The sequence below is a fragment of the Pecten maximus genome, chromosome 14 (genome assembly GCF_902652985.1).
Source record: "Pecten maximus chromosome 14, xPecMax1.1, whole genome shotgun sequence".
In the NCBI taxonomy this organism is placed as follows: domain Eukaryota; kingdom Metazoa; phylum Mollusca; class Bivalvia; order Pectinida; family Pectinidae; genus Pecten; species Pecten maximus.
Genome location: NC_047028.1, coordinates 30,550,327 through 30,577,546, shown reverse-complemented (window position 1 = coordinate 30,577,546; position 27,220 = coordinate 30,550,327). Strand labels below are relative to the sequence as shown.

The 27,220-nt window shown below is 39.0% G+C and overlaps 1 protein-coding gene across 10 annotated transcripts in view; it reads left to right on the top strand.

Annotated features, from left to right (window-relative positions):
- Nucleotides 1-27,220, top strand: part of LOC117341584 (peripheral plasma membrane protein CASK-like) — a 268,153-nt gene that overhangs the window by 212,532 nt on the left and 28,401 nt on the right. For all 10 annotated transcript variants that reach the window (XM_033903430.1, XM_033903433.1, XM_033903432.1 and 7 more), the window contains 2 exons: nt 22,773-22,964; nt 25,149-25,227. In XM_033903430.1, coding sequence (XP_033759321.1) covers nt 22,773-22,964; nt 25,149-25,227 — 271 coding nt within the window. The remainder of the gene's footprint in view (nt 1-22,772; nt 22,965-25,148; nt 25,228-27,220) is intronic.

The window sequence follows — 27,220 nt, the reverse complement described above, 5'->3', positions numbered from 1 at the left end:
GGTGAAGTCATAGGCTTATTAAAGTCTTTATCATTCCTGAAATTAATAGGATTATTATCAGTTACAATCCAGGACTGCAAAACTACTTAAAAAATATAGAGGATATCTAACAGTGTCTTCAGTAAATACCAAATATATTTCACGAGTGGGGCTAATATTTCGATATTTTTCACGAGTGCGCAGCACGAGTGAAAAATATCAAAATATTAGCCTCACGAGTGAAATATATTTGGTATTACTGAAGACACTGTTAGATATTCTGTTTATTACATTTTTTATCAACGAAAAACCTACCCAGTATGCTAACTAGGCCTAAGGCGATAATTTGTAAACAAAAAATGTAGTTCCCCCTGTCCAGGTGCTGAGATATATGTCGGGCTTTCTGATTGGTCAATTATTTTGGTATTTTCTCATCATTAATTTGATTGGTCAAATCAGCAAAAGTGATATTTTTCACTAGTGATAAATATGATATTTTTCACTAGTGAAAAATATCACTTTTATAGAATGAATAATTTTTGATATTTCACTGGTAAAAATGTAATAAAAAATGGTCTTCTTATTTCCTGCCATTTCATATTTGTTCACTATTTGCTTTACTCCTTTATTTCGAACCCTCTTGCACAGTTCCTTGAGTGGCCTTGACACTTTGATTTGTATTTGCTAAATGTCCTTGGATAAATGATTTATCCTTCATTTTGTGTTTCCATATTTGGCACCTGGATGATTCCATTAAGTTTGAATTAAGCAGAAATATTATTTTTTGATAGTTTTATAGCAATTATTACATCACAATGTTAATTGTTAAGACTAACCTGTTCCTGAGAGTATTCACCTGTTTTTATATCTGTTGGCTCCCAGAACAGCAATACCTTGCCTACAGCACTAGCATGAAAAAATAATGAAAATTACAATATTCAACTTTTCAGTTAAATGATTTCAAAATACTTTGTTTGGAAAATCTCTTATATATATATATATAAATTGAGGCCAACTTTAATAAACCTGTTGGTTCTGTGTGACAGTTTCTCTGTCTGATGTTCCCCAGCTGTAGTACTGACCAGATATATCAATGTCCCCTTATCACCCCCAGCTATAGTAGTGACCAGATATATCTCTATCCCACTTATCATCCCCAGCTATAGTAGTGACCAGATATATCCCTGTCATCCTTATCATCCCCAGCTATAGTAGTGACCAGATATATCCCTGTCATCCTTATCACCCCCAGCAATAGTACTAACCAGATATATCCCTGCCCCCCTTATCACCCCCAGCTATAGTACTAACCAGATATATCCCTGCCCCCCTTATCATCCCCAGCTATAGTACTAACCAGATATATCCCTGCCCCCCTTATCACCCCCAGCTATAGTACTGACCAGATATATCCCTGCCCCCCTTATCATCCCCAGCTATAGTACTGACCAGATATATCCCTGTCCCCCTTATCACCCCCAGCTATAGTACTAACCAGATATATCCCTGTCATCCTTATCATCCCCAGCTATAGTACTGACCAGATATATCCCTGCCCCCCTTATCACCCCCAGCTATAGTACTAACCAGATATATCCCTGCCCCCCTTATTACCCCCAGCTATAGTACTGACCAGATATATCACTGTCCCCCTTATCACCCCATGCTGTAGTACTGACCAGATATATCCCTGCCCCCCTTATCATCCCCAGCTATATTACTGACCAGATATATCCCTGTCCCCTTATCACCCCCAGCTATAGTAGTGACCAGATATATCCCTGTCCCCCTTATCACCCCATGCTGTAGTACTGACCAGATATATCCCTGCCCCCCTTATCATCCCCAGCTATATTACTGACCAGATATATCCCTGTCCCCCTTATCATCCCCAGCTATAGTACTGACCAGATATATCACTGTCCCCTTATCACCCCCAGCTATAGTAGTGACCGGATATATCCCTGTCCCCTTATCACCCCCAGCTATAGTACTAACCAGATATATCCCTGTCCCCCTTATCACCCCCAGCTATAGTACTGACCAGATATATCACTGTCCCCTTATCACCCCCAGCTATAGTACTGACCAGATATATCCCTGCCCCCCTTATCATCCCCAGCTATAGTACTAACCAGATATATCCCTGCCCCCCTTATCATCCCCAGCTATAGTACTGACCAGATATATCACTGTCCCCTTATCACCCCCAGCTATAGTACTGACCAGATATATCCCTGCCCCCCTTATCATCCCCAGCTATAGTACTGACCAGATATATCCCTGCCCCCCTTATCACCCCCAGCTATAGTACTAACCAGATATATCACTGTCCCCTTATCATCCCCAGCTATAGTACTGACCAGATATATCCCTGTCCCCCTTATCACCCCCAGCTATAGTACTAACCAGATATATCCCTGTCATCCTTATCATCCCCAGCTATAGTACTGACCAGATATATCCCTGTCCCCCTTATCATCCCCAGCTATAGTACTGACCAGATATATCCCTGTCCCCCTTATCACCCCCAGCTATAGTAGTGACCAGATATATCTCTGTCCCCTTATCATCCCCAGCTATAGTACTGACCAGATATATCACTGTCCCCTTATCACCCCCAGCTATAGTACTGACCAGATATATCCCTGTCCCCCTTATCACCCCCAGCTATAGTACTGACCAGATATATCTCTATCCCACTTATCACCCCCAGCTATAGTACTGACCATTTATATCCCTGTCACCCTTATCATCCCCAGCTATAGTACTGACCAGATATATCTCTGTCCCCTTATCACCCCAAGCTCTAGTAGTGACCAGATATATCCCTGTCCCCTTATCACCCCCAGCTATAGTAATGACCAGATATATCACTGTCCCCCTTATCACCCCCAGCTATAGTAATGACCAGATATATCACTGTCCCCCTTATCACCCCCAGCTATAGTACTAACCAGATATATCCCTGTCCCCTTATCACCCCCAGCTATAGTACTGACCAGATATATCCCTGTCCCCTTATCACCCCCAGCTATAGTACTGACCAGATATATCCCTGTCCCCTTATCACCCCCAGCTATAGTACTGACCAGATATATCCCTGTCATCCTTATCACCCCCAGCTATAGTACTGACCAGATATATCCCTGTCCCCTTATCATCCCCAGCTATAGTAGTGACCAGATATATCACTGTCCCCCTTATCATCCCCAGCTATAGTACTGACCAGATATATCCCTGCCCCCCTTATCACCCCCAGCTATAGTACTGACCAGATATATCCCTGTCCCCCTTATCACCCCCAGCTATAGTACTGACCAGATATATCCCTGCCCCCCTTATCACCCCCAGCTATAGTACTGACCAGATATATCCCTGCCCCCCTTATCACCCCCAGCTATAGTAGTGACCAGATATATCCCTGTCCCCTTATCACCCCAAGCTCTAGTAGTGACCAGATATATCCCTGCCCCCCTTATCACCCCCAGCTATATTACTGACCAGATATATCCCTGTCCCCCTTATCACCCCCAGCTATAGTACTGACCAGATATATCCCTGTCCCCCTTATCACCCCCAGCTATAGTACTGACCAGACATTATCTTTATCCAGACTCTATCGCCTATACTACTTGACACTAGAACTTCATACTTCGGACATAGGTTCACCTGGCAAAATTAGATCACTCTGACTTAATTTTGACCTTTGACCTACATGAAAGGAAAAACTTTTCTGGCTCTTCTACCTTGATTGACAATAGAACTTCATACTTAGGGCATGGGTTCACCAAGGTGATCATTTGAAATGGTAGGTCAAAGGTCAAAATTAGGTCACTCTGACTTAATTTTGACCGTTGACCTACGTCTACATGACAGGGAAAAAATTGTCTGTGCTCTATCTGCTACATTGATTGACAATAGAACTTCATACTTGGGTTATAGGTTCACTTAGGTGAGGTGGTGTGTCATTTGTCAAGATTTTGACCTTACATCAAAGTAAAATTTGCCCAGGCTCTATCACATAATCACACTGACCTTATTTTGACTTTTGACCAACATTTAAGAAAAAGTTTGTCGGGGCAGTGTGATGGAACAAGCCTATTTTTATGAATTGATAATCTATGCATTCTTCGCATATAATTTTACATCCTGGGGGACACTAATTTGCCAAATTATCTTGTTTTAAAAACTCAAAGTAATGCTGTGTGTTATTGATGGTTGTTTCAAATGGTGTTTGTTAGCATTTTCACCGAAATGCAATTAACATGGACAGGCATTTCGTTAGCATTTCCACTGAACTGTAGATGAATGGCTTTGCCACAGAATTTTCACAGAACTGCAATTACCATGGATGGACTTATTACCACTGGCATGAGGGTATTTCTCTATAAATACAGTTATGTTCATGTAGTGTTGAGCAAAACATCATCAAAGTTCATACACACATATAAAATCATTCAGGTTTTTCAATTCAATTTTGTAATGGCAGCGGTTTTTTTTTATTCAATTTTGTAATGACAGCATTGCAGTGTTTACTGTGTTGAATTAAACATAGAGAGTTTGGTTACCAAACAAACTTTGTAGTACTATATCTTGTTTACTTTAATTAATTAAACAACATTTTCTGGCTTTAATCTGAAATGAAAACCTTACTGCCGGTGTAAATCGTGTCAGCCACGGCTCGCATTGAACCTGCGTCGATCACGAACAGGTGAAGCAATTCAATATTGGCAAGCTATCTGATGGTTGATCTGTCATAATGATGTAGAAAATGGAACGAGTCTCCATTTTAGTATGAATATTTCAGTGGTATGGGGATGCATGCCCTCATAATTAATCAAATTCAGAATGATCAACTTTTAAAATTTTTAGTGGATGTATAATATATTTTTATTTTGGAAAGTGACTTTTTATTTTTTTGCTTGTGTTTGCTTGCTCCTGAATGACTGAAATTGTCGATGAGGTGTGAAATAAAACAAAACAAAAAACAACATGCTGACAAAATAAGTCACACTGGTTATAAAGGGAGATAACTCATATTTCTCCGGCATCTCGACAAAAAGTTTGTATTTGGAGCTCAATTAACAATTTAACACTCAACATGTTTGTGGTTCAAGACATTGTGACGGTTGGGATTCCAGGGAGTGAAAGTCAGGGATCCTTACCAAACACACAAGTTCCTACACCTCCTGTCCCAGGGAGTGGAAAGTCAGGGGTCATTACCAAACACAAGTTCCTACACATACAGTCCAAGGGAGTGGAGTCAGGGATCCTTACCAAGCACAAGTTCCTACACCTACAGTCCCAGGGAGTGGAAAGTCAGGGGTCATTACCAAACACAAGTTCCTACACATACAGTCCCAGGGAGTGAAAGTCAGGGATCCTTACCAAACACAAGTTCCTACACATACAGTCCCAGGGAGTGAAAGTCAGGGATCCTTACCAAACACAAGTTCCTACTCCTCCTGTCCCAGGGAGTGAAAGTCAGGGATCCTTACCAAACACACAAGTTCCTACACATACAGTCCCAGGGAGTGAAAGTCAGGGATCCTTACCAAACACACAAGTTCCTACACCTACAGTCCCAGGGAGTGAAAGTCAGGGATCATTACCAAACACAAGTTCCTACACCTCCTGTCCCAGGGAGTGAAAGTCAGGGATCCTTACCAAACACACAAGTTCCTACACCTACAGTCCCAGGGAGTGAAAGTCAGGGATCCTTACCAAACACACAAGTTCCTACACCTACAGTCCCAGGGAGTGAAAGTCAGGGATCATTACCAAACACAAGTTCCTACACCTACAGTCCCAGGGAGTGAAAGTCAGGGATCCTTACCAAACACACAAGTTCCTACACCTACAGTCCCAGGGAGTGAAAGTCAGGGATCCTTACCAAACACAAGTTCCTACACCTACAGTCCCAGGGAGTGAAAGTCAGGGATCCTTACCAAACACACAAGTTCCTACACATACAGTCCCAGGGAGTGAAAGTCAGGGATCCTTACCAAACACACAAGTTCCTACACCTCCTGTCCCAGGGAGTGGAAAGTCAGGGATCCTTACCAAACACACAAGTTCCTACACATACTGTCCCAGGGAGTGAAAGTCAGGGATCCTTACCAAGCACAAGTTCCTACACCTACAGTCCCAGGGAGTGAAAGTCAGGGATCCTTACCAAACACAAGTTCCTACACATACAGTCCCAGGGAGTGAAAGTCAGGGATCCTTACCAAACACACAAGTTCCTACACCTACAGTCCCAGGGAGTGAAAGTCTGGGATCCTTACCAAACACACAAGTTCCTACACCTCCTGTCCCAGGGAGTGAAAGTCAGGGATCCTAACCAAACACAAGTTCCTACACCTCCTGTCCCAGGGAGTGAAAGTCAGGGATCCTTACCAAACACACAAGTTCCTACACATACAGTCCCAGGGAGTGAAAGTCAGGGATCCTTACCAAATACACAAGTTCCTACACCTACAGTCCCAGGGAGTGAAAGTCAGGGATCCTTACCAAACACAAGTTCCTACACCTACAGTCCCAGGGAGTGAAAGTCAGGGATCCTTACCAAACACACAAGTTCCTACACCTCCTGTCCCAGGGAGTGAAAGTCAGGGATCCTTACCAAACGCACAAGTTCCTACACCTACAGTCCCGGGGAGTGAAAGTCAGGCATCCTTACCAAACACAAGTTCCTACACATACAGTCCCAGGGAGTGAAAGTCAGGGATCCTTACCAAACACACAAGTTCCTACACATACAGTCCCGGGGAGTGAAAGTCAGGCATCCTTACCAAACACAAGTTCCTACACATACAGTCCCAGGGAGTGAAAGTCAGGGATCCTTACCAAACACACAAGTTCCTACACATACAGTCCCGGGGAGTGAAAGTCAGGCATCCTTACCAAACACAAGTTCCTACACCTACAGTCCCAGGGAGTGGAAAGTCAGGGATCCTTACCAAAGACACAAGTTCCTACACCTGTCCCAGGGAGTGAAAGTCAGGGATCCTTACCAAACACAAGTTCCTACACCTCCTGTCCCAGGGAGAGGAAAGTCAGGGATCCTTACCAAACACACAAGTTCCTACACCTCCTGTCCCAGGGAGTGAAAGTCAGGGATCCTTACCAAACACAAGTTCCTACACCTACAGTCCCAGGGAGTGAAAGTCAGGGATCCTTACCAAACACACAAGTTCCTACACCTCCTGTCCCAGGGAGTGAAAGTCAGGGATCCTTACCAAACACACAAGTTCCTACACCTCCTGTCCCAGGGAGTGAAAGTCAGGGATCCTTACCAAACACACAAGTTCCTACACATACAGTCCCGGGGAGTGAAAGTCAGGCATCCTTACCAAACACAAGTTCCTACACCTCCTGTCCCAGGGAGTGAAAGTCAGGGATTCTTACCAAACACACAAGTTCCTACACCTCCTGTCCCAGGGAGTGGAAAGTCAGGGATCATTACCAAACACAAGTTCCTACACCTCGTGTCCCAGGGAGTGGGAGCAGACCTACAGCCTCAGTAGCTAACTATTCAATCAATTCTGTGGAGAAACACACACAGTTTTAACCACTGTTTCCAGCACCACCAACTTTACCCTGTAGTAGCAAATGGACTACTCTTCGAGTGAGTACGGAGACATTGTGTGGTGAAGAGTTTACATGGGAACGAAAATGGACTATTCCCAAAATGCGGTCACATTTAGTTCCCCACTGTGACAGATAGACTGTCGGTACTAGTAGGTATTGTTGGGAACCCCTCTGCTTTTGTGGCTTCCTGTACAGAGAGCCGAGGAAGAAGCTCTGTGGCTTGTAGAGTGTTCCTCGTGTTGTGGTAGTTCTCCCATACACACGTGTGACAATGTACGAAACTCCTGCAGGAATAATGCCGTCCTCGGGAATCCTCCGATCTCAGGGGGTTATCCACATACTGGACACGGTAGGTACGGCAGCTCCCCCTATACACAAACTGTTAGAGGGCCCTCGCTGTCATTCTTGTATTGTATGTTGGGTAGATTTGAAACCATATTACGGCACTAGTTTATTACAGTGAGCCAACTTCCATATATAACTCAGGTTTAACATAGGATAAACTTCAGAAGCGCTGGTTGTCAAAATTTACAACTGAACCAACACTTACATTTTAATGTTATAAGATCTGTTACAAATCTATTTGCATTTTTCTGAAAAATCTTTTTAGTGGAAGATTCTTGACACAACACCCCCATGTTTGGTCTTCTAAAGATTTTACTGTTTGAAAGTGATTTCCCCATCTTCAGGCCTCACCTTGAAAATCTTACTATATGAGGGTCTTGTATTGTTCTATACTATCCATAATAAAGACATGTTTTATTAATGAAGGGTCCATCCACACAGATCCCTACCCTGAAGAGAGAATTAACACCCTTCTTATGATGCTATATGGAACATGTTGTGGACATGATTTATTTACCAACAAACTTTCTGATACTGATTGGTAATGCATTGTTAGCTTAACCATATAAAAATAAAACTTTCAAAATCAAATTTATCTGAACATCTTACAGTACAATACAATTTTATGTTATATTTCATAAGAGATAAACTGTTTATGTATGGTTATCAGAGAAGGTGATTTATTTTCAGATTTTAATTTGTTTTAACATAAAACTTAAAAATTGAAGTTAAGCTTGTCAGATTGTGGTTCAATTCATCTGGACCCAATATTTCAGTGTTATTTCATGCCAGTTAAACTTTCTATATGAATTTTCAATCATTTATTTGTAAAAAATATAAAACCTACAGGATATATTCACTTTATAACAATGATCAGAAAAATATAAATATTCTATTATTTAAAAAGTTCCAAATATACAATTGCAATTATAATCAATATTGTAATAAATCTTAGTTTAAATCTTAATTAATTATCCAGTCATTACTGAGGATTAAAACTGTAATGTGTAGTTTGTGAAAAAAAGGATGAAAAATAACGTAACATATATATGATTTATTATATATGTAGATATATCACTGAAAACAAATAATTTTCGATAGGTAACATTGACAGAAAACCTTTGCCTTATACATTGAAACTCTTAACAAATGATTTCCGATGTATTCATTTAATATAACTTCAATTTAAGAAAAATTATTCAAGATTTCATACTTAATATTCTTTGGCACAATAGCCACAACAAATCTTCAATTTGCCTTAGCAGGTAATTAGTATGTATCAGATAATAAGTCCATGTCAGGTAATAAGCTTTTGTCTTGAAATAAGTCCATGTCAAGTAATAAGCTTTTGTCTAGTAGTAAGTCCATATCAGGTAATAAGCCTATGTCTGGAAATAAGTCCATGTCAGGTAATAAGCCCATATCTAGTAAAAGGTTTATTTCGCTTAATAAGCCTGTGTCTTTTAAAAAGTCGACGTCAGGTGATATAAGCCTTTTTCTGGTAATAAGCCTGTGTCAGGTAATAAGCCTGTCTTTTAATAAGCCCACCCATTTTACTGTTCAGTAAAAACACTAACAAATGTCGAAATTCATTGAGTCCCAGTTTATGTGTTATCCTCCAGGGCTTACTGCAAGGTAAATACAGTATTGCATTGCTTTTTATTTAGGTTACCATGGAAACAGTGCCATTTCCTTGTTGACTTATCTGACTTAAACAGGAAGCACTCTAGTTGTTTATCAAATACTCAAATGTCAAGGTCAACATTAAGTAGACAAATATTTTGAAATTAAACTTTTCATAACTAACTACAATTTAATTGCCGATTATTTTCAGTGTTTTAATTTCTGGTGAGTATTTTACTGCCAGGGATGGAATGTGGATGTCAGTACTGTAATCTAGCTGATATTTCCATGATCGGGTTCGAGGTTTTTATTGACGATGAACAGGTGATTTTTGCATCTTTGAAGGTCTTTTGAAGGTCAAGATGATTTTTTAAATGTGACCTTAAATACATGTTAAGGATGCAAGAACGTGTGACTGTGAATATGGAATCAAATCAATAAGGACCTGTGTACAACAAACACCTGTCTATAAACATAACCTGTGTACTACAAACACCTGTCTATAAACATTACCTGTGTACAACAAACACATGTCTATAGAGGTTACCTGTGTACAACAAACACCTGTCTATAAACATTACCTGTGTACTACAAACACATGTCTATAGAGGTTACCTGTGTACTACAAACACCTGTCTATAAACATTACCTGTGTACAACAAACACCTGTCTATAAACATTACCTGTGTACTACAAACACATGTCTATAGAGGTTACCTGTGTACAACAAACACCTGTATATAGAGGTTACCTGTGTACAACAAACACCTGTCTATAAACATTACCTGTGTACTACACACACGTCTATAAACATTACCTGTGTACAACAAACACCTGTCTATAGAGGTTACCTGTGTACAACAAACACCTGTCTATAAACATTACTTGTGTAAAACAAATGTCTGTCTATAGAGGCTACCTGTGTACAACAAACACCTGTCTATAGACGTTAACTGTGTACAACAAACACCTGTCTATAAACATTACCTGTGTACAACAAACACCTGTCTATAGAGGTTACCTGTGTACTACAAACACCTGTCTATAGAGGCTACCTGTGTACAACAAACACCTGTCTATAGAGGCTACCTGTGTACAACAAACACATGTATATAGAGGCTACCTGTGTACAACAAACACCTGTCTATAAACATTACCTGTGTACAACAAACACCTGTCTAAAGATGTTACCTGTGTACAACAAACAGCTGTCTATAAAGGTCACCTGTGTACAACAAACACCTGTCTAAAGGCAATCTTTGTATAATGAATACCTTCCTATAAAGGACACATGTATTACTTAAACCTGTCTATCAAATACTTTTGTATAGCAAAACCTGTCTATAAAGGCTACCTGTGTATGACAGAACCTGTTTCAGTTCTTAATGTAAATACATGTTTCACAAAAGAAGTTGAGAAAGAATTTGAGCTTATTGCTTTATAAATTTGCTCAATTTGAGCTAATTGCTTTATAAATTTGCTCAATTTGAGCTAATTGCTTTGTAAATTTTGGTGATTGACAAATAAAGAGAATTTGAGTCAATTCCTTTTTTCATTCACAAGTATTTAGTCGATACTGAATGAAATTAATTTTGATTAAGAGTCACAAACTTAAAGTGTAACAAATTGTTTGAAAATTTTAGACTGAGTAGATAATAAATTTCATTAACCTCATTCAGAGTACTTCCATATCACACACGCCAATTGTAACGATATTCCATTAAAATGTGATGATGATGAGTGGTTCGGCAGCTGCGTTACTACGGCCCCGGTTACTAAGAGACTGAGTTGATGAGACGCTATGTCAATCCTGCTAGATATGCCTTTCATTGACACGCATGTTGATGATCATCATTTCAACAATGTCTACAGCCAAAAACTTACATCACCATGGCAACTGCTTTTGAGAGTAATAACTATTTTCCAATGTCTGAATGGATGAATGATGTAAGAGGGTTTTGTGAGTCTGAGGTCGGTCGACTTTTATAACTGCTCTACAGGGAAGTTTCTCATTAATTATAAAAGTAAGGGATCTGTTTTACAAATAGAAAAAAAAAATATGTGCCTGTTCTGGTCGAAACCTCTCAGCTTCACCTCTTTCGATTCTTGTGTTCAATGTCCGTCTAATTTCTGATGCAGTATAACAAAAGCATCGTTATAGCCCAGTAAGGGAAGAGATGAAAGTTCTGTACAACTTTGGGCCTAGTTCAATTGTTATTTTGATACTCTCTGAACTTTTATGGAATTTTCTCATAGAACTGTTCAAGCTGGTAATGGTTATAATACAACCACTTGGTGATTGAGACGAATAACCACTCAACAATTAATTATAATTATCATAGGATTCCCATATGTTTTCATATCCCAATTCAGGAATTAAACACTGACTAACTTATCATGCAGGAAGCAAGAGGGCTATATATACACTTGTATCAGGATTGGGGGGGGGGGGGGGGATGCAACAACAACTCCACCGGGACTCAAATCCAGGACCTCTTAACGCCAGACGGAAGCTCTAACCATTTCAGCAACCTGGCCACCAGCATCCAGTCCAGTTTTGCCCAATTTCTTCCCTCCTTTAACAAAATCTTCAGCTCCGAAGACCATGTACCTTCTTTTATGGGTTTATGTTTAAAGATAACAGGAGAGTAAAATGCCAGACCAGACCTGAGGACTCCAACTGAAGTCCAACGATCTCTAGACGGACGCTGTAATCATTTGAGCTACCTGGCCACCAACATCCAGTCCAGTCCTGTTTCGCTACATAATTTCTTCCCTCCTTTAACGAAATCTTCAACTCCGAAGATACTGTACCATCTTGCATGGGTATATGTTTAAAGGTAACAGGAAATGAAAAATGCCAGACCAGACCAGGACTCGAACTGAAGTCGAACAATCTCTAGACGGACAATCTAATTATTTGAGCTACATTGCCTGTTGTTCTCAGCCATGTGTAGGTCCGCTACACACTAGGCCTTTTCCACCCTTGCCTAATTGGCACAGTGTAAGGTAGTGGTGGACTGGATATTGTATTTAAAATCACCCAGGCAACCAGCATTCAATTTTCTGCAAAAATGATATGGTGTAAAAATGCTGCAAAACTTTGTTTTTTTCCATGTGCTCCCTTTATAAGATCCCACCCTTCAAGGGCATTTCCATTTAGGTTAATCATAGGGGTGTTAATTTAAAGATGGGTTCCCGCATTGTTGTGCTTGATTTTTGTTCTCGTAAAAATGTTTTTTGTATTTTTCATGGATTATCTAAGTTATGAGATTTGTGTTTATTTTGTACTGCAAGTTTAACAATTATCTGAACGGAAATTATAATAACTTGTCAAATAGTCCTGAAACCGTAGCCTGATAAATTGAGCAACAGTCCTGAAACTATAGCCTGTTAAATTGATCAACAGTGCTGAAACTATAGCCTGTTAAATTGAGGAACAGTGCTGAAACTATAGCCTGTTAAATTGAGGAACAGTGCTGAAACTATAGCCTGTTAAATTGAGGAACAGTGCTGAAACTATAGCCTGTTAAATTGAGGAACAGTCCTGAAACTATAGCCTGTTAAATTGAGGAACAGTCCTGAAACTATAGACTGTCAAATTGAGGAACAGTCCTGAAACTAGAGCCTGTCAAATTGAGGAACAGTACTGAAACTATAGCCTGGTAAATTGATCAACAGTGCTGAAACTATAGCCTGTTAAATTGAGGAACAGTCCTGAAATTATAGCCTGTTAAATTGAGGAACAGTCCTGAAACTATAGACTGTCAAATTGAGGAACAGTACTGAAACTATAGCCTGTTAAATTGAGCAACAGTACTGAAACTATAGACTGTTAAATTGAGGAATAGTACTGAAACTATAGCCTGTTAAATTGAGGAACAGTCCTGAAACTATAGACTGTCAAATTGAGGAACAGTACTGAAACTATAGACTGTCAAATTGAGGAACAGTGCTGAAACTATAGCCTGTTAAATTGAGAAACAGTTCTGAAACTATAGCCTGTTAAATTGATCAACAGTGCTGAAACTATAGCCTGCCAAATTGAGGAACAGTACTGAAACTATGGCCTGTTAAATTGATCAACAGTGCTGAAACTATAGCCTGTTAAATTGAGAAACAGTACTGAAACTATAGCCTGCCAAATTGAGAAACAGTCCTGAAACTATAGCCTGTTAAATTGAGAAACAGTTCTGAAACTATAGCCTGTTAAATTGATCAACAGTGCTGAAACTATAGCCTGCCAAATTGAGGAACAGTACTGAAACTATGGCCTGTTAAATTGATCAACAGTGCTGAAACTATAGCCTGTTAAATTGAGAAACAGTACTGAAACTATAGCCTGTTAAATTGAGAAACAGTCCTGAAACTAAAGCCTGTTAAATTGAGGAATAGTCCTGAAACTTTATATAGCCATTTAAATTTAGGAATAAAGTAAAAATCTTTTGAGAACTTAACATTTGTTGGTGTATTACTTCTGGGATATTATACAAACAGTAAAATAATCCATCGCTTTATGAATGAGAAATACAACTTGGAATTAGGGTAAAAGACTTTCCTTTTAAAAGCTTGTATCTGGTTTTTTATTAGGTTAGATGTGCTATTGGGAATAAACGATAGCCTTCAAATATCAAGACATATCATTGCCTTGATCCCAGTGTGTCTTCATTTGGTTAAATACGGTATCAAAAATACATACATATGTATATAGTACCTGGATTAGTCTATCACATTACAGCTGTTTCACATGACAACAGTCGGGTTACCGAAGATGATAATCAATCGAATGTGCCTCCGGGGTATTCACAGGCACACATCAATTTGTCCGTAAGTTTGGTAAAATGTACCGCTAGTGTCTCCATAACCAGGAATTGATTTTCAAAGAAAAGTAAGTTTAAAGCTAATTCAAATAAATTCTGATATCTTTTGAGTATGGCAGTGTTTATAAATTCAATGAGTCACCAATTTAGAAACAAGCCTCTAGTATTCTCCTCATTGTAAAATCATCCGAATGTTCGGAGATTCGGGTCTTTGAGACAACAATATGAGTTTTATGCATCATAAAACGTCAAACGTCACTTCTATGACTCATTGTAAAGGGTCGAGGGAAAGGCGATTATGTTATCGCACTATTAGATAAAAACAAAATACTGAAACACCAAAAATATTATACTCTTATACTTATAACAAATTTTCACACCAAATTGTCTGGCAACAGTTGGCCTGGCCGGAATTAGAAATGTTAGAAGTTTCTAACAAAACAAAAGTGTCAAATACCTTTTTCTGATATGACTTTTATCATTTATAAATTCAGTTCAAAATTTCAAAAATCACTTTTTTTTTTTATAGTGCAAGAACTTTTCACTTTTAGCAACATGGTAGATTTATCTTAAGGTACAAGGGTATTTATCATGAAAGTGTATTTAAATATTTTGTATGGTCTATAATGTACATATATATGTCTTCACTCTGGGGGTGGGGGTGGATGTTCACTAGGGTGACACTCATCACCCTGGGGGTGGGGGTGGATCTTCACTCTGGGGTCACTCATCACCCTGGGGGGTTGGGGTGGATGTTCACTCGGGTGACACTCATCACCCTGGGGGTGGGGGTGGATCTTCACTCAGGGGTCACTCATCACCCTGGGGTTGGATCTTCACTCAGGTGACACTCATCACCTTGGGGGTGGTTCTTCACTCGTTGACACTCATCACCCTGGGAGTGGTTCTTCACTCGTTGACACTCATCACCCTGGGGGTGGATCTTCACTCAGGTGTCACTCATCACCCTGGGGGTGGATCTTCACTCGGGTGTCACTCATCACCCTGGGGGTGGATCTTCACTCGGGTGTCACTCATCACCCTGGGGGTGGATCTTCACTCAGGTGTCACTCATCACCCTGGGGGTGGATCTTCACTCGGGTGTCACTCATCACCCTGGGGGTGGATCTTCACTCTGATGTCACTCATCACCCTGGGGGTGGATCTTCAATCGGGTGTCACTCATCACCCTGGGGGTGGATCTTCACTCTGATGTCACTCATCACCCTGGGGTGGATCTTCACTCGGGTGTCACTCATCACCCTGGGGGTGGATCTTCACTCTGATGTCACTCATCACCCTGGGGGTGGATCTTCACTCGGTGTCACTCATCACCCTGGGGGTGGATCTTCACTCTGATGTCACCCATCACCCTGGGAGTGGATCTTCACTCAGGTGTACACTCATCACCCTGGGGGTGGATCTTCACTCAGTGACACTCATCACCCTGGGGTGGCTGGATGATGATCATAACACTTGAAACTGAAGTTGAAAAGTTATTTAGTATAACTGAAAAGACCTCTCAATTTATGGATGATTTTGTAAGATTAAAATCCAATACTGGTTGTGATATATCCACACCAAAATTTATTCACATACATTTGATGTTCTTAATTCAAATATGCAGTAACAAAAAATAGACAGCCTTTTGATTTTCTTTATTAAAAGTACATAATTTTCATCAGCAACATTTTACAGGATTTCTTTGTTATTTCATATGGAGTCTTCAGGAAAGGAAAGTGTAAAAGAAAAATGTAGCATGTATCCTTAAGTAATAAATGTGAATTAAAGAGTCGTTTCTAACAGCCATGGACAGTCATTTGACCTAGAAGAAGTCCTAGGCATCCCTAGCTCATAACTTTGGATTCCGGAATCTCATATATCATGTTGGAGCTCTGGAAAATATAAAAAAAACTTCACCTCTATGATGCCAACTTGACAGTTGGGGGCGAGTTTGCCTTGTCTCAGAAAATGATGAATGGTAACTGCCAGAGAATTGTAATGTAAAATTTAATTTGTATGGAAGTCTTCAAAGAACAATCAAATAACAAATTCATGAAGAATAATGCATTCAACACATGAAATGTGGTAGAAGTTGGTCTGTTTTCTGTAGAAATTGTTTTGAAAAAAAAAACAAAAAAAATCTGGCTTTGAAATATTGGTGTTTATAAACAGCCTTTTTGAAGGGTATAGCTATTGATTATACCTAAATTATTTTGGAAAAAATGATCTAGAAACTGGCAGAGCGGAAGTCTTTAATAACTAAAACAATAGGGATTTTTTTTTTTTTTTTTGCGGTATTTTTGAGATTTGGTGATCTTCCTAGAATTTGAAGGTTCAATGCTCCCTACCCATGTCGGTTTATGTTTATGGTGAAGCTGAGAAACAGGCCAGTCTGTGCTGTGGTGGTTGTGTCTTTGAGCAACACACTTAAATTTACCCTAATTGCCCAGGATGGCAAGCGACGGGGCTCTCCTATGATGCTCATTGAGGTAGTCACCAGCTACTACAAGGAGACCCCTCCTCAAAATGACCCTGCCCCATGTCTGTGTACGTGATGATGAACCCAGCAAACGAACAAACACCCCTAAAATTGAAAAAGACACACATTGCTAGATAAAAATGATGTAATTGTGACGAGAACTTCCAGTTCATTACAGAAAATTGTTTTAATTTAAGGATCGGTCGTAACTTGAATTGGGAAGAAACTAAAGTGGTGACATAAATTTTACGTAAATATATGTCAGACTAATTACCATGACATCTCACCTGGTGTAAATAGTACTGACAAAGGAATTGGACGATTACGTTTACCTGTGCATGCATCCCTTTAAAAGTTGCATTTAGCATCAAGTATCAATTTTTAGCTCACCTGGTCAAAAGGACTGATAAGAGTATACCATGGTGTTTCGTCCGTTTGTCCATCACCATCGTCCGTCAACTTTTCCTTTAAATCGTACGTGACTATTCATGAAAGACTGAACAGATTTTGACAGAATTTATTTCAAAGCATTCTTGTTGGGATTGAAACAAATTTTGCTTAAAGGATGACTCTGGCCACTCTAGGGCAGGAGGGGTGGGGCCCAAAAGGGGAAATAGAGGTAATTCATTTTAATTGCTACCTGTCATAAAGGAAATAATTGATTTGTCCCTATTTGGTCTGAAACAAACGTTGCTGAAGAGGAACCTATTTTGTATAAACTGTGGTCTGTCCCCCCCAGGGAGCCTGAAGGGCAGTCCTAATATGGGAAATATTCTTTGAAATATCCTTCTTTAGAAATGTTTTGCCAGAATCACGTACATCAAAAAATTTAGTAAAAATACAACAGTTTTACATGTAATGATCCTTTAGGCAGTTTGTTCATACCGTATCAAATTGATGAGCAAGTTTAATAAATTCCATAATTTGACATATAGTCAAGATTATAAAATTCTGTGTCAGATGTAAATTTTAACTCCATCACTGGATGTCGTACAATATTTATGACATAGCTAATATTGCAAAAAAAAAAATTTTCTACTGAACAGTTTTAATCTTTGAGTGAAGCTGACAATTATAAAAGAGAGATACGTGTGTTTAGAAGCTTGCAAATAATTGAGGTAAATTTTAAATGTTCCCTGAAAAAATTTTGGCATTTATGAAGTCTGACCTGCAATATTACATGCATACCTTCAGCATGTTAAAGTCATTTGAAGGCAGATATTTGGCGACTTATGTGCTCAGTAAATTAGATTTTGCCCTGTTTAAGTCAGAATGTGTTTTGGGTTATACTTTCTATGCAGGTGCCAGTTATGCTGTGGCAGGGTAATAAAGAAACTTATATACGGCTATAATAATCATTACACGGCCGTTTACCTGGAGCGAAGTTTTCTGTTTGGCTTTTTATGAACCTGCTCCTCCATAACTATTAGCACATGTTTTGTCAAATAGTCTTTTACCAGATGGGGAAAGTTTTGGAACAGATGTTAGAAAACTGTTTGGGGCAAACTTCTGAAGGAGGGGGAACACAGAGGGGGAAGGGGACACAGAGGGGGGGGGGGACACAGAGGGGGGAGGGGACACAGAGGGGGGAGGGGACACAGAGCGGAAGGGGGGTTGGGGACACAGATGGGGAGGGAACACATAGAGAGGGAGGATGGGATAGAGGGGAGGGGACACAGAAAGGGGGAGGGGATAGGAGACACAGAGACAGGGAGGAGTCAGTGTGTGGAGGGGGAATGAGACAGAGGGAGGGATGTGCAGTGAGTCAAAAGGAGAGAGACAAGTGAGGAACATTATATGGATTTAGGGGTGGAGGAAAGGAGAAAAGGGAGGGGCAGAGGGGGTGGGAGGGGGGACAAAAGGAAAGGGGTAGGGGACAAAGGAAGAGGGGTGGGATAGTAGTGTGTTGATGTGGGGTGAACTATCTCAGCACTATTGGGAGACAGGGGCCATGATGGGGGAGGTTTACTATTACATCAGTACTACTCCTTGGCAGACAGGGAGGGGGCTGTGTAACAGACTGTCTTGTATATGGAATGTACAGTCATTGTTCTATGTGAGTAAGGATACAATCTAGATAGGATTTACTGACCAGAACTCACAAGGACTGGACATTGAGTGACCACACTAGAACTGGACATGACAGGAGATGAGTATATAGGTGGTGTCCTGGTAGGTTGACCAATGAAAATATGCTCGACCATATTTTTACATAGTTAGAGAATCTTGTAAAGTATATTTGTACTATATTGTTCCACTGAGTTTTCACCATCTTTGATAGCATGTGGTCCATGGAGTACAAATCTAATTATTTTATCAGAAATAAAAGTTTTTGTAGATGTTCCTGTAATAAATCTTTATATATTACTCCACACATTTCACCTGAAGACATAAAACTCTATCTAATGATGTAATATTAGCTCTGCAAAATTACATCATGTACATACTATAGCTTATCAAGGGTTCACACATTTTACCTTAACTTTAATCGGTCCCAAGTGTTGCAAAATTTTGTTTTTATTCAATTTTTTCCTGGGACATGTTGATGATCTGCCAGAGAGGATACAATTCCTTGGTATTGTTTCTGAGTACAGATAGGGGGGGGGGGGGGGGAGCAATTTTTAACAAGTAGAAATCTGTTTATCTGTGAAGATTAAACTGAATCTCAGACCTGTTTTCCAGATGTAGGAATGATATTTGATATTTCCTCCATTTGTATGTTAACACTAGAACTAGAAATAAAAACTGGGGACATTGTTGTAATGATTACTACTGGGAGCGAGGCTGAAAACTGAACAGCTATCGAAGATTGCATTATTAGATCCAACTTATTATTCAGGAGAAAATTACTATACATATAATGAGGTTAGGAGAGAAAGTCATCATGCGCTGCAAATTTTCTCCTTTTCCATCAGGAAAATATAAAATAGGGTGCAATATTTGTTTTTATTTAATAAGAATCATGAAGGGGATCCTTGATTTGAATTGAAAAAAAAAAAAGTGTGTTTCTAATTTCTAAAGCAAAATTTTTGTGAACAGAAAAATGCAGAATGAACCTCAGGTCAGTTAAAAGAACTTCAGTGGAGCAACATATATGCTTTAATTTGCTTTCTAAATATTTATATGGGACATCATTTTATTCTTGTATATCGAATGAAGTGAAAGGGTTCTTCTTATTTCATGTATCTACATTAAATTAAGGGAATTTTTTTTGTAATACCAGATCCATAAGGAAATATCACTTTATTTTCTGAAGCTGAATTTGGATTTAAAGTAACAAGGAAGCTATATATATCATTTATAATTCATGAATGATAGAACTTCTATAAGTTCACTGCGATTCCAGACGTACAATCTATGTACTGACATGTTCCAAACACCTAAACTTTGAAGGTAGTAGACTTTTATTTGGCAGCATTTCTGTTGTCAAAGTGGAAACTGGGTGTATATATTTTTCTTCATTTTCCCCATTTTAAGTTCAAGTTGGACTGAGACTGTAACATTTCACCATTTCTCAAATTTTCCTGGTTTCGTTGTTCTAGATCCATGTATATATATATCTTTTGTTTTTTCTTTCGGCTGTTAAATTAGACCCCGGTTATGTCCCAGACTTGACTTATTGATGAGTCAGCTCCCGATTCCATCAGCCGATTCTGCCACCTATACTAATTAGCCGAAGAGAGAATTAGGCTTGTGATGTCCCTATGGCATGAGCTTACGTATATTCTGTGTTATACGCCTTTTTACTTACACTCCACAATAGCCTGGCCTCGTGTTTTATGTATAAATATTGCCAAAATGTTGGTGTATAAAAGAACCGGGGTCTTTGATCAACTCTGACTTGTGGAATCTTAGTCATGTGGTATTAATGTCTTGGGGTACTTGTTCAGGACCATAACGAGCTTGTTCTAATGTTGGTCTGAATTCATAAATATTAAGGAACTGTGAGTATTGGAGATTGTGAATGAGTGAAGCATTGGTGACCGTTCTCGATTGTGAATATTGGAGATTTTGAATATTGGGGGTTTTGAGTATTGGAGATTTTGAATATTTGAATATTGGAATTTTTGAGTATTGGGGTTTTTGAGTATTGGAGATTTTGAATATTGGAGATTTTGAATATTGGGTTTTTTGAGTATTGGGGTTTTTGAGTATTGGAGATTTTAAATATTGGAGTTTTTTAGTATTGGGGTTTTTGAGTATTGGAGATTTTAAATATTGGAGTTTTTGAGTATTGGGGTTTTTTAGTATTGGAGATTTTGAATATTGGAGATTTTGAATATTGGAGATTTTGAATATTGGGTTTTTGAGTATTGGATATTTTGAATATTGGTTTTTTTGAGTATTTGAGATTTTGAGTATTCAGGATTTTGAGTATGGTAAATTCTTGTCGGTTCAAATCGGCGATTAGTTTGAACATTGATTTTTTTTCAATAAAAACAATCATCTTCTAGCTACTGTTAGTTCAAACTTTGGTTGTTTATATCTGACCCTATTCAAGTTAGTCTGAACTTGTCAAATGAAGAACGTAATGTAAAAAAAAATTCAGCAAGGTCCATTGAAAGCTTGTGGCAATCGGCCCAGGAATAATGCCAAGATTTTGATCAATAGACACATTTAGGGTAATGGGTTTGGTGATCATTGCAGTATGTCTGTGACAGAAAAACATGAATATATTCCACATATTTTAGCGTTAATTCAGTTTTTTACATTGAAAAAACATCGCACACGAGACAGTCGATTGCAATTTTAGGCCCCAACAATGTATAGATAACATGCGATATCAGTACTCGTGCTGTATGGCAAACTATGGAAACATTTGTGTATTATCAAATACAGTGTTAACTAAGAATTTTGATTATTTATCATTGCGAATGGACATTATTGCCAATTAAGGTATAATTACAGGTAAACCTGCATTGGTAATAGTGAGTGTTGGGGATTTTGAGTATTGGAGATTGATAGTGAGTGTTGGGGATTTTGAGTATTGGAGAGAGTGAGTTATAAGGATTTTGAGTATTGGAGAGAGTGAGTGTTGGAGATCTTGAGTATTTGAGAGAGTGAGTGTTGGAGATCTTGAGTATTGGAGAGAGTGAGTATTGGAGATCTTGAGTATTGGAGAGAGTAAGTATTGGAGATCTTGAGTATTGGAGAGAGTAAGTATTGGAGATCTTGAGTATTGGAGAGAGTAAGTATTGGAGATCTTGAGTATTGGAGAGAGTAAGTATTGGAGATCTTGAGTATTTGAGAGAGTGAGTATTGGAGATCTTGAGTATTGGAGAGAGTGAGTATTGGAGATCTTGAGTATTGGAGAGAGTGAGTATTGGAGAGAGTGAGTATTAGAGAGATTGAGTATTGGAGAGATTGAGTTTTGGGCATTCTGAGTATTTGACGAAATATGGATGAGAGCAAGATTTTTGTTGATGATGAGGTATTTAAAAGAATTCATCTGCAGCATTGAATAATAAAATGAACTTAGTGTTTCATAAATGGTCTGCATAACTATTTACAGTCAAACTGGTTTGTAGGCTACGTCGTTATATCGACAAATACCTGTCCATATAGACCACCTATTCCCGTATTCAATACAAATTAGTTCATTGTATGAAAACCTCTATATAAAGGCCCCCTGCAAACAAAGACCACTTTCCTTTTCTCCTCTGAGTGGAGACATTTGACTGTATATCCATGATAAATATTGATTTGAGACATACAGGCCCTCTAGGCCTCTTGTAAGGGATGTGAAGTATCAGAACTGTAAATTAACATAATAAAAATTTTGTTTATATGTTGTGTATTTGTTCATGCAGTGGACTAGATTATATTTTGTGTATTCTTTTATACAATGGTTCGGATTATATTTTGTGTATTGGTTCATCCGATGGTGCGGACAAGCTAGAAACTAATCGGAGATTGTGTCGTTTCAGGCTTTACTCCAAGCCCATGATGTCGTGGCTCACGAGGTGTATGGAGAAGATGCCGTCCGAGTCACCCCCCCACCAATGCAGCCTTACCTTAATGGGGACAGCCAACCTGACAGTCCTGATACAGACGTGGAACCCTCCAACGTGACGCGTGTACGCCTGGTACAGTTCCAGAAAAACACAGAGGAACCCATGGTATGCTGTTTAATTTGTCTTTATAAAAATCAGCAAGTCCCAACCCCTTCAAAAAAAATGTTTTTATGCCCCCACCCCAAACACAGAGGAACCCAAGATACGCTGTTTAATTTGTCTTTATAAAAAACAAAAAGTCCCAACCCCTTCAAAAAAAATGTTTTTATGTCCCCACCCCAAACACAGAGGAACCCATGGTATGCTGTTTAATTTGTCTTTATAAAAAACAACAAGTCCCAACCCCTTCAAAAAAAAATGTTTATGCCCCCACCCCAAACACAGAGGAACCCAAGATACACTGTGTAATTTGTCTTTATAAAAATTAACAAGTCACAACCCCATCAAAAAAATTATTTTTATGCCCCCGCCATGAAATAGGGGCGGGGCATATAGTGTTACCCATGTCCATCCTGTCCCATCGGGTTCCGTTCCATCCTGTCCCATCCGTCCCATCCCATCCTTTCTTGTCACGATGCAATGTAACTATTTAATCTCAGGAACTGCTGATGTGATCCTCACCAAACTCTTGTTTCTGGGTGTGAAGTGGCAGCGGGGGGCATTTATGTCTTACAGACATTTTCCATTTTTGAATTGTACTGTATTTTACCTTATAAAGACACCTGCCCAGATTGTTCACTCTAACATTCTGACCTTCATTGATAATGTTAAAATTTAAAGCATGCAGTGTGCTCATTCGGTAAAATAAGGCTTGTATGTTTGTGCTACATTGTGATAAAGTAACTCCAGCTTAAAACAGATTTTCTGCTTTACTCTGATATTACTTAAATGAATTGATCAGTAGATTTTCTATCCCAACTCATAAATCTGATAAATTTTTAAAATGAAGTCCAAATTTTGCGTTTAATGTAGACAGAAATCTCATGAAATATTTAAATCTTGAAATACCAGAAATTTAATCCTACTTTTATGCTTTAATCTTCAACAACCAGAAATTTAATCTCACTTTAACTTAAGTAAATCACAAAAAAAACCACAACACTCATAACGTGATGGGATTTTCAACAGTTTTGTCCGCGGCGTGTATTATAAACTGCAATAGGGAAATCATGTACCTGGTTTCAGGAATTTGGAACGAAATAAAAAGTTAAAACTTTAATGATGTGTAGAACAAGTTGAATTTTTGCTGGCATTTTATGAAACTAGCTTACATAAAATGTGAACAATGGGACTAATACGAAGATATCGAGCCACCGAGATTCTTTAATTTATTTTTATGTACACTTCGCAATTTAATGGCCCAGCGAAAATTTTAAAAAAAAACAATTACGACCATTCCACTGTAATACTGACAACACAGTATGGGCCATTAAACAGTAAAATAGCAATGTGCTTTCAAACCAAAGAGATCTTTTCCGGGAAAGAAGAAAAAACACTGTGTAGGAGAAAAATGTTCATTAAGTTATTAAAAAAAAACATGCATGATGTTCATCCTAAAGTGGGCATGTGTGGTAAAATTGCAGCAAATCAACAAGAGAAAGTTATCCTTTTTTGTTTGCTCATCAGACATATAGGTACAATGCCCACAGTTATATTTTACGGGAAGTAAATCCTCCCATTTTGTTGTGGCTGCGATCAACCTTTTACTCTCAACACGCATTTAATCATGGAGTGTTTAGATTTCAAAGTCCTCTGATTCAATTTCTGCATCGCTTATATTTGATTATTTACATGGAGTAGAACCATACCATTAAATATAATGTGTTTCAAACCCTTTGATGTCAGTGGTTTTAAGATTTTTTAACAATTTATTTTGAGTTTAAAGTGTCTTCTTTCTGTGAACGTCCCTCTAATGTGGCGTTGTTTGGCCGTAAATATCTCAAATTGTCGATGAGCTGAAAACAAAGCAATATTATACCTCATCCAGTTGTCAGATAAACATATTTTCAATGATGTATCAACAAAATACAAATTCTGTGACATAATAGAGGCACACATACGTATAATAGGAGCAACATGTACTGACAAGTCGTCGGTTTTTGTGAGCCTGTTATTTTTGCTGATTCAGAGAGAAAGCATTTTCTCTGAAGTTATGAACCAGATCAGAATTTGCTTTATATAATTGAATTTTTAAGGTATGTGTTTTTGTGATTATTTTCTTTCCTCCAAAATTAACCATCTTTACAGTATGTGTGGGTGTTAATTTAAGTAAATGTTTCATCATTACAGGGAATCACTCTAAAGTTGAATGACCAGGGGCAGTGTCTCGTGGCCCGGATCATGCATGGAGGAATGATCCATCGACAGGGTGAGTGTCATTATCTACCGATAACATAAGTGTCCTCTGATAGCAGAGGTGTCATGTCTTACCAATGAAGTGTGACTGTCATGTCTGACCCATGAAGTGTGACTGTCATGTCGGAGCTTCAGAATGTGTAACCATTGTGCCTGACCAAAGTGTAAAAAAGTGACCCTGGGGATGTTATATATGCCCGATACTGAATGAAATTGTCTCCCTTTATAAATTACTCGGGACATTTCACAACCAAAAACAATTCTTTTTGAATTTTTCATGAGAGTAAAATGTCATTTTAGAAAAATCCTGTTCTTGTAATTTTCTCAAGCAATCAGGACGATAATTAGAAAGTATGACACCAAAAAGCCTGCAATATAGATAGGAGCAAAATACAATCAAGATGGCCTGGTTTTGTGTTAGGTTACCATAGATATCCCGGTAGTAAACCCAGGCAACATCATAAGTTACCGTAAATATCCCAGCAGTAAACCCATGTCTGATCATAAGGTTACCGTAAATATCCCGGCAGTAACCCAGGCCTCATCATAAGGTTACCATAAATATCCCTGGCAGTCAACCCAGGCCTCATCATAAGAATAACGTAAATATCCTAACAGTAAACCCAAGCCTGATCATTAGGGAACCCTAGTAGTAACAGACTGATGTAGTCTGTAGAGGTGGTAACACACTGATGTAGTCTGTAGATGTTGTAGAGGTGGTAATACACTGATGTAGTCTGTAGAGGTTGTAGAGGTGGTAACACACTGATGTAGTCTGTAGATGTTGTAGAGGTGGTAACACACTGATGTAGTCTGTAGAGGTGGTAACACACTGATGTAGTCTGTAGATGTTGTAGAGGTGGTAACACACTGATGTAGTCTGTAGATGTTGTAGAGGTGGTAACACACTGATGTAGTCTGTAGATGTTGTAGAGGTGGTAACATACTGATGTAGTCTGTAGATGTTGTAGAGGTGGTAACACACTGATGTAGTCTGTAGATGTTGTAGAGGTGGTAACACACTGATGTAGTCTGTAGAGGTGGTAACACACTGATGTAGTCTGTAGATGTTGTAGAGGTGGTAACACACTGATGTAGTCTGTAGATGTTGTAGAGGTGGTAACACACTGATGTAGTCTGTAGATGTTGTAGAGGTGGTAACACACTGATGTAGTCTGTAGAGGTGGTAACACACTGATGTAGTCTGTAGAGGTGGTAACACACTGATGTAGTCTGTAGAGGTGGTAACACACTGATGTAGTCTGTAGAGGTGGTAACACACTGATGTAGTCTGTAGAGGTGGTAACACACTGATGTAGTCTGTAGAGGTGGTAACACACTGATGTAGTCTGTAGATGTTGTAGAGGTGGTAACACACTGATGTAGTCTGTAGAGGTGGTAACACACTGATGTAGTCTGTAGAGGTGGTAACACACTGATGTAGTCTGTAGAGGTGGTAACACACTGATGTAGTCTGTAGAGGTGGTAACACACTGATGTAGTCTGTAGATGTTGTAGAGGTGGTAACACACTGATGTAGTCTGTAGATGTTGTAGAGGTGGTAACACACTGATGTAGTCTGTAGATGTTGTAGAGGTGGTAACACACTGATGTAGTCTGTAGATGTTGTAGAGGTGGTAACACACTGATGTAGTCTGTAGATGTTGTAGAGGTGGTAACACACTGATGTAGTCTGTAGATGTTGTAGAGGTGGTAACACACTGATGTAGTCTGTAGATGTTGTAGAGGTGGTAACACACTGATGTAGTCTGTAGAGGTGGTAACACACTGATGTAGTCTGTAGAGGTGGTAACACACTGATGTAGTCTGTAGAGGTGGTAACACACTGATGTAGTCTGTAGAGGTGGTAACACACTGATGTAGTCTGTAGAGGTGGTAACACACTGATGTAGTCTGTAGAGGTGGTAACACACTGATGTAGTCTGTAGATGTTGTAGAGGTGGTAACACACTGATGTAGTCTGTAGAGGTGGTAACACACTGATG